The 12,193-nt window shown below is 37.3% G+C and overlaps 1 protein-coding gene across 1 annotated transcript; it reads left to right on the forward strand.

The window, feature by feature from the left end:
* The first annotated feature begins 411 nt into the window (after positions 1-411).
* LOC103707009 (P-loop NTPase domain-containing protein LPA1) lies at positions 412-11,739 on the forward strand. Its single transcript, XM_008791333.5, is given in 9 exon segments — positions 412-550; positions 778-945; positions 1,367-1,683; positions 5,692-5,773; positions 7,595-8,017; positions 8,242-8,982; positions 10,257-10,361; positions 11,162-11,371; positions 11,373-11,739. Coding segments are annotated over 8 exon segments (2,187 nt in total). The 5' UTR covers positions 412-550; positions 778-789; the 3' UTR covers positions 11,526-11,739.
* The last annotated feature ends 454 nt before the right edge of the window (positions 11,740-12,193 follow it).

A 12,193-nucleotide genomic window follows, 5' to 3' on the forward strand; every position in this document is an offset into this window, starting at 1 on the left:
GTGGACCCCCTCTTGAAACATATAGCTACCACGTGGGAACCACACTTTGTCGCATTGCCAGCGGGGCCCGGAGATCTCCTTACACGTGCGCCGGCGTCCCATAGTCGGGTCCCGATCAAAACTTCCTCTTATTTATTTTAATCTTTTCCCGCAGGAACAGCGGACCAAACTGAACCTTGTCACATAGCCCCCGGCGTTCAACGAAATCTACAGTCCCTTCTAGAACCATTCTCCGACCTCTCATTCGCCCGCCACGCGTCCCATCCGACGGCTGATACTCGAGTATGTCGGCGATGTGAAGCGTGGCTATCATGCAACGGTATTGGAAGTTGAGATTAGTAGGGCTCTTGTAGGAGGAGATCCGAGTAGGACGCGACCGCGTATCTTGAGAAAGGAGGAGGAGAGAGAGGCGTTCGCGGCGAGGCGTGGAAGCCAAACCGAAGAAGAATGGAGAGGTCGTGTTGGAAGCTCTGGTTGTGGCGGATGGAGGCCCCTCTCTTAAAGAAATCCTAACCCTTGGTCCCCCCGTTCCCCCTTCCAATCCTTAAAGGTTAGTCCTCCGATCTCTTGTTTGTTCTTTCGTCTCGATCCGGCATCTGTACCGCGGCATTGCTCTGTTACTTTAGTATTCTTCCCGTCGGTTTTGGTTTCGGATGTGATTCTTGGTTGGGATCTGGAATGCGGGGGAGTTCTTGATTGTTTTGATTGTTTCCTTGGGTTTTTTATTTGGGTTTCTTGATGGATTTCTGGGTGGGTTTTGTGGTGGGGGATTTGTAGGGATTTTTGGAGATGTCGGAGTTGCCCAAGCTGCTGTACATTGTGGTGGTGGACGAAGGAACGACAAGGAGAGGGGACGAGAGAGAGGGCTCGCCGTTCCGGTACACGCGGCCGGTGCTGCAGAGTACGCTCCAGCTCATGGGATGCAAGGCTCGCCACGCCTTCAAGGTTTACCTCTCAAGATCCGGTGGTTGCTTTCAGTTTTGTTTTGTCTTGCAATATTCCCTATGTTTCTTTCTTTCCTTCTTTTTTTTTTCCTTTTGAAGAACAAAAAAGGATTTAACTGGCGATCTCCATGCTTGTGCTTGTTGATTCAGATATTTGTGTTAGGTTGGCGGTCTCTGTGACAAATTAGGCAGCAATTTCTTATTCTTCCCTTGTTGTGGTTACTGCATGCATGATCAAATATTTTCAATTTAACAAAATGCTTGAACTAGTTAGATTAAAGGAATTATAGTAGTCTGTTATAAAGCCCCCAATGAGATTGAAAAGAATACTGAAAATTGTTATTTATTTTAATATATGGATCCCTTTCCGTTGTTAATTGTTAATATCTTGGCATCTAAAATTCATCTCATTTTCTTGTCAGATTAGCCGAAGAGTATTTGAAGTGATGAGAAGTGAAAACATATCGAAAAGTGATGCTTGCGAAAGGCCATCTAGTAAAGGAAATGGATGCAAAAAAAATGAACATTGCCAGGCTGGTTGCTTGAGTCAGGAGGAGGTCAGCAGCCACTTGATTCGAGAGGGTATAGATACAAGTAGCACAATACTGTTTGAATTGTATAAAAGATTAACAACTGTTGTTGTTACACGAGAGAACTTTTTAGACGTCGTTTGTGATGCTCTATCCATGTATAAGTACGTTGGTCCCAATCAACGAGCTGACTTGCTCCTAGCATGCAGGTAAGATGACATCTCTATCTCTCGTCGGGATGCTATTGCCTTACTTGATTTTCCTGAGTAAGAATGCTAATGGATTAGACTGAGATGTTTTGGATCATCAGAGCTATAAGTTCGAATTGTTTAACTATATCTCACATCATTACTTGTTGTTTAATTACATAATAATTCATATACAGCATGCAGACTCCTTGTTATTGTTTACTTAGTCATTGTATATTTTCTCAAAGATGGGCTAATTTACCCTTATGGTTGAACAGTAACCAGACAATTATTATGTGCCCCTGATGCATGAAGTCTTTTTTCAACAAATCAGTATTAGATCAAGCACCATGATATTTCTAATGTTTCTGGTTGAATGTTAAAAATCTATGATGTTTACTTCTATTCTAGGAATAGGAAAGAAAATTCCCATAAATATTGGAATTCAACAAATTGTTGATCCAAAACTACTTTTCTAAGTGTTGATAACATCTCCTTAGTTACCAATATATGCTCCATTTTGTTTGCTATTTTTGCATCTTGTTGTAAAGCTGACTATTGAATTCTGAAAAATAGGATAGGCTTTCTACTTCTGTTTATATATCATGCAATTAATTAAATTAGTATCCACTATTATTTGCCACATTATTGTAGTTAGATATATGTTAAGATTTTTCTTTTGGCAGCCATAGCATCTCTCTCTCGCTCTCTCACTCACTCACACACACACACACAAATTATTGCTCATCTTCTTGTATACTGGTGTAGAAGTACTTTATCTAGAAATTGCTCATCTTGTGTATGTCTCATTTGATTTATTATCTCCATTCATTGTTGAGCTTCCTTAACCTTCCAAGAATAACAATGGGAGTAAGAAATCTTCATACTGCTGCTGTCCTACATAAATCTAAAGAGGACTGTACACATGCTAATACAAGTAGTAATATGATCATATAATATATTCCAATCCGAATCTAGCTAAAGGTTGTCAAATCGCCTAGGCAATCTTAGGCATTGATGCTGTTAAATATATAGGTTTGGCTACATGGTGCATAGGTGCAGCTACACATGGGCTAGGAGGGGCAATGCCCAACCCCCACCCCTGACTTCAAAAAATTACAATAGTTCACATGTATGGGCCTCTATGATTTTCTGTTTGCATCATGCACGGTTCCCATAGCAACCCTGATTTTTTTCTCTTGTTTTATACAAGGCCCCTCTTACCAAATTTGTAGGTGAGGGGAAGCCCTAGAGAGAGAGAGAGAGAGAGAGAGAGAGAGAGAGAAGGTAGACATGAGGGGTAAGCAATGTGGGCTATATCAAGGAAAAGAAAGGGCAGTATGGTAGTTTTTTTCCCCTTTCTTTATTTTTTTTTTGTGAACTGAGGGAAGCATGGTGTTAAGGATGGGCACTATTTAAGGATTTTGGAGAAAATGGAAAGTAATGGAGAAATGGGACAAGTTCTCTCCCCCCACCTCCCCTCCCAAAAAAAAAATGATTCACCTATCTTTCCACAAAAAAGCCTTTCTTTACCTTCCCGATTAGTGAAAGATGTAAATTGTCCTTTAATTTGGAGCATCAACAATTAATTAGGAATGTGCCTTAAACACCTATAGTTTTTTCTAAAACAGTGCAAAGATCCACCATTTCACTAAGCTTATTTTTTGGACTTGCATTTACCTTTAGCTTTTGCTTTTGAAAAATTTCATTTTTATCATTTTTTTAGATTTCTCTTTTTGTTGGTCCTTTTTCTGTTCAAAAAATTTCTTTGTTAATTTTTCTTTTCATATCCATTGTCTATGGAAGTTAACAAATCTCTATTAAATATTCATATATTTTATAATTTTTGTATTTTTAGTTGTAAGTTTTTTTCTAACCTTGTATTGTATGTCCTTTTGACATAATACATGCTTCTTCATGGTAGGTCATAGTGGCTTGGTATAAGCATTAAGGTCATAAATTAGAAAAAGAGAAAATAAAGGAAAAATTACTACTTAATTGACATGGTCTAGCCACCCCTTAATTCTATTTTTAATTCACTTCAATTTCTTTCCTTTTGTTGGTGGAAACTGAATATAGAGTCTCTTGAGATTTCAAAATAAATAATGAAAATAAAAATATATAGTGATTTAATATAATTTATTTTATGTGATAAATAATTCGTACCAAAAAATTAAGTGCAGTCCTTCTATAGATGTTTGGACATCCTTAATATATTATGCCATTTTTTTATAATTAAAAACAACTTCTTTACATGTAAACTTATATTATTTGAATAATGCATTCCTATGGGCCCCCTAGGTTGAAATCCATGCTCCACCCCTAGGTGGGCATCCAAGTAAAAGTAATATTAAAAAATCAATAAAATTGTATGTTTTTGTTACAGTGTTATATATAGTTTACAAAAGGCGCATCAAAGAATGCCATAAATGTAATTGCCAAATAATGACATCTTTGAATTATGTAATAATTTTTCCAGTAAATGTAAAGCTTCTTGGAATGTAACCTTCAAGCTTCAATTAGTATCTTAGGGGACATGTTGTAAACAGACCCAGCTTCTTTATCTCTTGAAGCAAAATCCGTTTTACTCAAAGAGTAATGCCTTTAAGAAATCAATGAGCGAGGTGCTTTCTCGGGAAAGGTGGCCCATAGATGGCTAGAAACCCATCTATGCACTAACCTAAACCGATTTAAGCACTAGCCTAGGTGCTTGGGTGACTGTGTCACCTAAAAAATGCCAAGCACTTGGGTGGTTAGGTTGTCCTAGTAACTAGGCTGGACCTCCTAGGTGTAGGCAGCCACTTACGGCAGCCTTGGATCCATTTGGTGGTTGATTAGCATAACGGTAAAAAAGAGAAAAACGACACATGTAAGGATAAGCTACCTGGCATTTTCTTCAAAGTCAAGGGGAGTTCCTGACAATAAACGGAATTATCAATTTCTTCCTTCCCCTAATTGGCTTTTATATCCTCAAGTCTTATCATATTATTGATGCCTGTTAGAGGTGCACTTGTGGGGTTGGAACTCTAGTTTAATTCAACAGGGATGAAGGTTCACAATATGGAATAATGAGCCTTAAAAAAAAGGGAATAAGGAAAAAAGAATGAAAAAAAGAGAGTATAAATCAACAATTCTTGGATAGATAAATCCGTGCTAGAAGTTTTTATATGGTTAAAAGTTAAAACAGCTTGATATATAGGTTGATTGCTCAGTCATTTTCCTTTTTCTTTTGACCAATCATTTTTCAATGGAAGATTCATTATATACAGTTACTTTTTCTAAAACAGCTTGCATGGATGAGTAATAGGATCTACACAAGGAAAATCACTTGTTAGTTATTAGGGCATACCGAATGCATCCGGGTCAAGATATGGCTTTCAAATTAAGTTCTGAATTAGTAGATGTTGCCAGAGGTCATATTTAGTATAAGAGCATTAGATCTTGTTGCAGCTTTCTTGCTTAAAGTTGTTCTATGTTTTGACCAGCACATATAGATAGCACACATTTTGGCTAGTGCCTTCTGCAGCAACAATGTTTGGTTCTCAATTTTTAACATTCATGTTACAGTTGACACAGTTGATTGCTTAAAGTTCTACTGTATAGTTGGGCACGTGCACATCAAGTGTGAGTCATTCTGACTCTCACTGTTCTTGCCACCGATATTGAAATTTTTGGATGGATAAAGATTTTACTTGTAGTCATGTTGAATTCACATTAATACCTTCTTTAACATAACTTTGCTTTGTGTGAGGGAGTTTGACTAAATTCAAAGCGTTTTGCTGGAAAGTTCTGAATGGATGCCCTATAAACCTGTTTCAATATTAAAATTTCATGAAAGGCATCGATATTGACACCCGTATGAAATGATGCCCAATGTACCATGTTGCATGCTTCTCATTAACTTATGTATAAAGCCAGTCAAAATTTTAAGCTTAACAAAGGTTTTTTTGGTTCTTCAACCTATTGCTTTTGAATTACTTCAATGTGATCCCTAATACTCACTTCTTTCCCCCTCCCTCTCTTTTGTAGAATTCGTGAAAGAAAGGAATCTGTAACAGTTCTTTTGTGCGGCACAAGTGGGTGTGGCAAATCTACTTTGTCTGCTTTGCTGGTACATACATTATGGCCCTATAATATAGAATTTTTCGCCATCTCAAATCGGATGTCTGAATTATATATTTGAAATTCTATAAAAGCTTTATGTTTCTATTCAATTTAAAACAATTTTTGAACTATATTGCCATCACAGTTTGGATTTCTGAATTATATTTTTGAAATTATGAAAAAATTTATGCTTCTATTCACATTCAAAACAATTTCTGAACTAAAATTTTGATTTGGCAGCTGCATTTTGGTATGGCTTCTAAGTATCATTTCCCCCCTTTTTCCCCTTTTCTTCAAAAATCTAATTGGACAGGCATTGTGCTTTATTTTCTCCCTCTTCCAGGCAATCCTGCTTGGTGTGCTGTTTTCTGGGGTCATCACAAACTAACTGCTCCCTAAAGAGCCTTACAAATTTCTACTAGACCTGTCTTGATTATAAAAATTGGTCTTTCTGTGGTATCTAGTTTTATTCTGGTATCTTCATTTCCAGGCTATCATATACTTGTCACACAGTCGTCATATTAAATTATATGAGCAGAAGCATATGAGATAAGGTTACTTGCACAAGTATAGGTTGTATGGAGCACCTCTAAACTTTTGGATTGCTATTTTTTAAGTTATTTATCCACTTCTGACTTCCTCTTCCCCATTAATTGGTCATAGTTTTATTTAGTTGCTTCAGTTTTTGAATGCAATGATGAGCTCCAGATAGAGGCTCAGTTATGGTTTATACAGTGAAGATCATGAACTTGTATACTGTTCAGACTAGGGGAAAAAAGAAGGTTGATTTGTCTAGATGTTGTGATTACTTATTTTTATCAGTTGTCATTCCAACATTAGTGTATCTCAACCAATACTCCTAAACACTTATTGATATATGCCCAGCAAAGGATAGCTCTGATGTAGTTGGAGCTTTTTTCTTTTTATTTCTTTTCATGTGTTATGCTGCAATCTTTTAGTACATATTTGTTTTAAGCAACGTTGATAGGATTGGGGATCGAGTTGTAAATCATCGAGTGGGCTGGATCTGATCGGATTATAGATCATAAATTTTCTTTGTTTTCTTTAAAAAACTCCAAAACCATATAAGAAATGTAAAATGGGTTATGAGATCAAATATAGATTAGATGAATGAAGAATAAAAAGCCATTAATACAAGAAGTCTAGTTTCCGCCAGCATAAGCCCAATACAGCATGTTTAACTAAACAAACATCGTGTTTGGTTATTCACAATATTTTATATAATACCTATACTTAATCATCATTCTAGTCCAAATTCAGGAAACAGCAAGGATAAGATTTTAAGATATGGATGTAAAAATGCAAAAATTGTCTTATTTTTTTAACTTCATAGACTCCATTTACAAGCTTGTTAATTTCCTATTCGATGCTTATTAATATATTCAATGCTTATTAATAATAAGTATTTAATAACTGTCGAATGAATTATAGGAAAAGGAGTATACTTGTTTTAGTATCTAAATAGCATAACCATTATGGATCTTATGATCTAAGGAAATATATAATTCATAACACAGATTTAGACCTGCTTCAAAACAAATCCTGATCCAAAGATGAAATTTAGTGTTTAAGGCCATTTTGATCCGGATCGCAAGAACTGGATCATGAATCATAAGATTCTAACAATGGTTATAGGCAGGTTTTGCAAATGATGTACCTTGGTTGAATATTCAGCTTTGGATACATAAAAAATCTTAGACAAGCAAAATTTTGGAAGAATTAATCACATTTGGAAATTTCTTGTGGGATCTAGAGTTGCTGCTTTTATGTAGATTCTTGATTACAGTCTATGCGTACTTCCAAACAGGGAAGCAGATTGGGTGTCACAACTGTAATTTCTACCGATTCGATACGTCACATGATGCGGAGCTTCATGGATGAAAAACAAAATCCACTTCTTTGGGCTTCAACATATCATGCTGGTGAATGCTTAGATCCAGTGGCAGTTGCTAAAGCAAAGGCTAGACGAAAAGGAAAGAAGCGTGCTGTTGTTTCTCACCCAATGGTTAAGGAGGAATTATATGATAGTACTTTAAATAAAAAATCTGATGGTCGATCTGCAGATCCAGTTTGTGGAACTGAGTTGATCGGAAAAAAACAAATGGCCATTGAAGGATTCAAAGCACAAAGTGAGATGGTTATAGAAAGCCTTGATCAGTTGATTAGTGCATGGGAAGAGCGAAAAGAATCTGTTGTTGTTGAGGGTGTCCACCTAAGCCTCAATTTTGTGGTGGGTACTCATGCAGTTGTCTGTTTTTCCCTTTTTTTCTTATATAATCCTTTATTGTATGATATATTTGGCATTTTCTTAAAAAAAAATATTGGAATATTGTCCGGTTGGACTTATTTTGAACTCCATTAAGTCTTCATGCATAAACTCGTTCCTATGTTGCATTTGATTTCTTTTTTTCTTTTAATTGCTAATTGATGGCTTATTTTATTTTCATATCTTAGATGGGGCTCATGAAGAAGCATCCTTCAATTATTCCTTTCATGATTTACATTGCAAATGAGGACAAACACATGGAACGATTTGCAGTACGTGCAAAATATATGACCCTGGATCCAGCCAAAAATAAATATGTTAAGTACATCCGCAATATCAGATCAATTCAGGAGTACCTCTGCAATCGGGCTGACAAGCATCTGGTGCCAAAAATTAATAACACAAATGTTGATCGGAGTGTGGCAGCTATCCATGCCACCATCTTCAGTTGCCTACGTAGGCGAGAGGCAGGAGAGCAGCTGTATGATACAACCACTAATACAGTGTCTATAATACATGAAGAATATAGAAACCAGTGTGCTGCTAACTCTCTGAGTTCAAAGGGAATGTTTCAATTGATTCAGAGGAATGGGTCCTTTAGTCATTTGATGGCGCTTATTAATACAGATGGATCTGTTGCCAAGGCTTGGCCTGTTGAGTTAGTTGGTGGTCACGGAATGGCCACATCTGGAATGGGCAGTGAGAAGTGTGTGGGAAATCTTATGTATGGCCCCTTGCAGATTGGGAAGGCAGAGCTGGTTAATCTTCAGTTTGGTAATTTTGGGATCAGTGCATGGCCAAGTGAGACAGGTGATACAAGTCACACAGGAAGCATCGATGACTCGAGGGGTGATGGCACTGACACTGGTAGTAGATATTATTCTTCCTGTTGCAGCTCTCCAAAGATGTCAGATGAGCCTGCTAAAGAGGTATGTCTTACTCGTTACTTTCAGTATAGGGTTTGGCTGGGAAAAAAGTCCATAACTTGCAGTTAGTCTTTCATAGAAACGTACTAAAATTTAATACAAAGATAATCCAATTTTATAGGTGGAGTGTTAGCATGATAGCTGTAAATATCATATATGTTGTCCGAACTTCTCCAGTTCTAGTTAATTGAAGCCTGGTGGAACTTCGCTCGATTGTGTATGATTTTTAGTCCTGAATGTATAATTGGGCTGAGAAAGATTAACCTATCTTTTGATAATGATCAATCACATATAATGGTGTTTCCTTTCCTGAAATTAAACATGGTCTCTTCACTCCAATCTGCCCAGCTTTTGTTCCTTCATGTTTTTTCATAATGCGTTTAAATAGACATACTGACAAAGCCAGCGGTTCTGTTTAGATAGGCTTTCACAGTTTTCTGCCTGAGATTTGCAGTTCCCCATATTTTATGTGATTAGCAGAAGACAACTTTCTTTGGGACTACATTTGTGTTTCAATGCATCCAATGGAAGCACCAAAGAAAACTTACTGGTGTGTATCAGGCAGATGAGGGTTGTGCTAGTAGGCATTTATCCACAAAGGATTTTCCCGTGTTCATAACCAATTTGACTGTTTTATTTGCCTCATGGTACATGCATTGAATTAATGCCCTCAGACATTATGGGAATTTCTATTATGTCAGTTACCAAGGTTCTTCTCGTCCAAGTAATATACTCACCTTTCTTGAGTAGTTGCAGTTCTGCATACGGAACATTGCCTTCTTCCCTTCGTCTGAACGTCTAAGTCTCCAGGACAAACCACTATCCGATATCCAAACTCATAAGTAAGTAAGTTTCTAGATAACAAAAGATTATGTTGCACGACATTTCAGGTTCCTGTTAACTGATGCACTGAGATGTTAAAATGTGTGCCAGTAATAAATTAAAGTGCTAGTTATCTTTACAGTGAAACTAATTTTCGTTAAGATGTTAAAATGTCATCCGATCATTCATCTGCTGTAAAAATTTATAGTCATTTAAGGTTCATGCATGCTTAGTGTTCCAATATTAAGTTAAAAGTTCTACTTATCTTGACAATAAAACTATTTTTTGTTAAGATGTTAAAATGTTATCTAATCATTTATCTAGCTGTAAAAGTTTATATTGTCATGAAAGGTGCAAGCATGCTAAGGCTCATAATCACTATTAATATGAATAAGTTCTGGGTACCTGAAACAATTATGTTTGTCTTCACTTTTAGCTAATACTTATCCTTCCAGCTCAAGGAGGAACTGTCGGTATCTGGTAGTGAAGAAGAAGCTGATGATTCACCTGATGGCGACAGTGATGAAGATCTAACGGACAACAAGGAGTGCCACGAGGAGGTAAGAACTGAAAAAGGCCTTCTATTTTGTTATACATATTATAGTGTATTTCAATTTTCAAGTTAATAGTTAAGCATATTTGGATTGTTTAGTTATTTGTGCTAGAAGACTAGCTGTAATAGATAAATTGGTTGCATTCATCAGTATTTATCCTATACATGGTGTTCGAGAGACTACTCTCAGTCTACTGCAATGCAAGTTGAGATCTGATAGCATGTCTCAAGTGGTAAGCCATATCCGTAAGTTGCCATGTTGTTTGTGAGTAGTTCTGCTAGTTGAGCCATAGACAATGGTCCAGAATTGCCATATCTGATTCCAGACAAGACTTTGGGATCATTGAAACAGTTGCAATTCCATTAAATCATGGATGATGAGCAAGGAAGCTGCTTTCCATGAATACAAGTCATTGTTTTTTTTTATCATGCCATCCATTTATTTTATGCTGTATGTACTGCAACTAATATCAAATGTACTGCAACTAATCTTACAGTGAAAAAAAGAAGGCATTATTACAGGATGGATGAAAAAATAATGAAATATTCAGCTATGCAGGGCTCTGATATGAAATGACAATGAACTACATGATTGCAAGTTGAAATATGCATCTTTTGTTAAATTCAACTTTCACCCTCTGTTTAGTGCAAATATTTTGCTTGCCTGTCTGATTCCTTTTCATTGTTTTTCTATGGATGGCAATGCTAAGCTTTTCTGGACCATTTCCAAAGAGTGCCAGTTCTTTTGTGTTACTACCTTCGTAGCCAAGTTATCTTACCTATCTCTCATTGATGTTTGTTTCTCAGATGGAAGGTTCTGTTGATGAGGACTCAACCAAGACTGATGAGGAGTATGATGACTTGGCCATGCAAGATGGCTTAGAGAATGGTTGCTGGTCTGACGATGATGAGGGCCCAAACAATGAAAAGATATTTGTAGACAAGAAAAGGGAAACAGTGGACAGCTCAGGAATGACAGAGAAGTACCAACACAATCTGGATCTCTTCTTGAAGATAAAGTGAGCATGTCACCGAACAGCCATATTCCAACTCCCTCCTCTCTGAGAGAAGTTTGGACATGAAAATGATGAAACATTCTTTGAGCGGCTCTTTGCAATTCCAAGGCCGGATGCAAAGCATTCCAGCCGTAGGTGAGTCTGAATCAATGTAGAGGGGGCTGGTTCTTTAGTAGCACTTTAGAGGTGGTATGTATGACCAAAGGACTGCTGGACGAGGTTAGTGTAGTTAGCTCTGAAAGAGTGAGGCGGCAGCAAATCTCTCCTGTTTTGCTTGTTCCATTCTCAAGTTGTAGAGGATTTTATGTGTCCATATTAGCTTGTCTGCCTTTGATTATCTTCTATAACATTTCTCAGGGGTTCCCATCACCTTATCTTGCTCAAACTGGGAACGTGGCGGTTCTGTTGTGAAGATGGGTATCCATGGGTATCCATCAGTATTGTGCACTGGTTGGAAAGAGAGGAAGATTCTCGGAATGTTCCACTGACAGAAGGGTGATGTACGAGTACATTATATAGTTAGATGGTCATCCCCTTTCAGAAGATTTTCGATTCTTGGTGGTCCATCTAGTTGGTGTCCGGGTCTTTAATGCTGTCACCGGTCATGCCATTCACTCCATCTGGACATTCGTGCACTAAACGCTCTGGTAATATTGATGTGTTCATTCAAGTTTCTTTACGCTAATGAAGATTGAAAGGAGCTATTTGATACTGCCTCTGCTTGTTTTTTTAATCAGAGGCCCATGGGATGCCATGAAGACTTCCGTAAGTTGGTGGCTCTAAACGGAAGGAGAGGCATCCATGGTAAATCCAGGTCGCATAT

This window comes from Phoenix dactylifera, chromosome 10 (assembly GCF_051530095.1).
Source record: "Phoenix dactylifera cultivar Ajwa chromosome 10, Ajwa_hap1_PhDact_Kaust_v1.1, whole genome shotgun sequence".
In the NCBI taxonomy this organism is placed as follows: domain Eukaryota; kingdom Viridiplantae; phylum Streptophyta; class Magnoliopsida; order Arecales; family Arecaceae; genus Phoenix; species Phoenix dactylifera.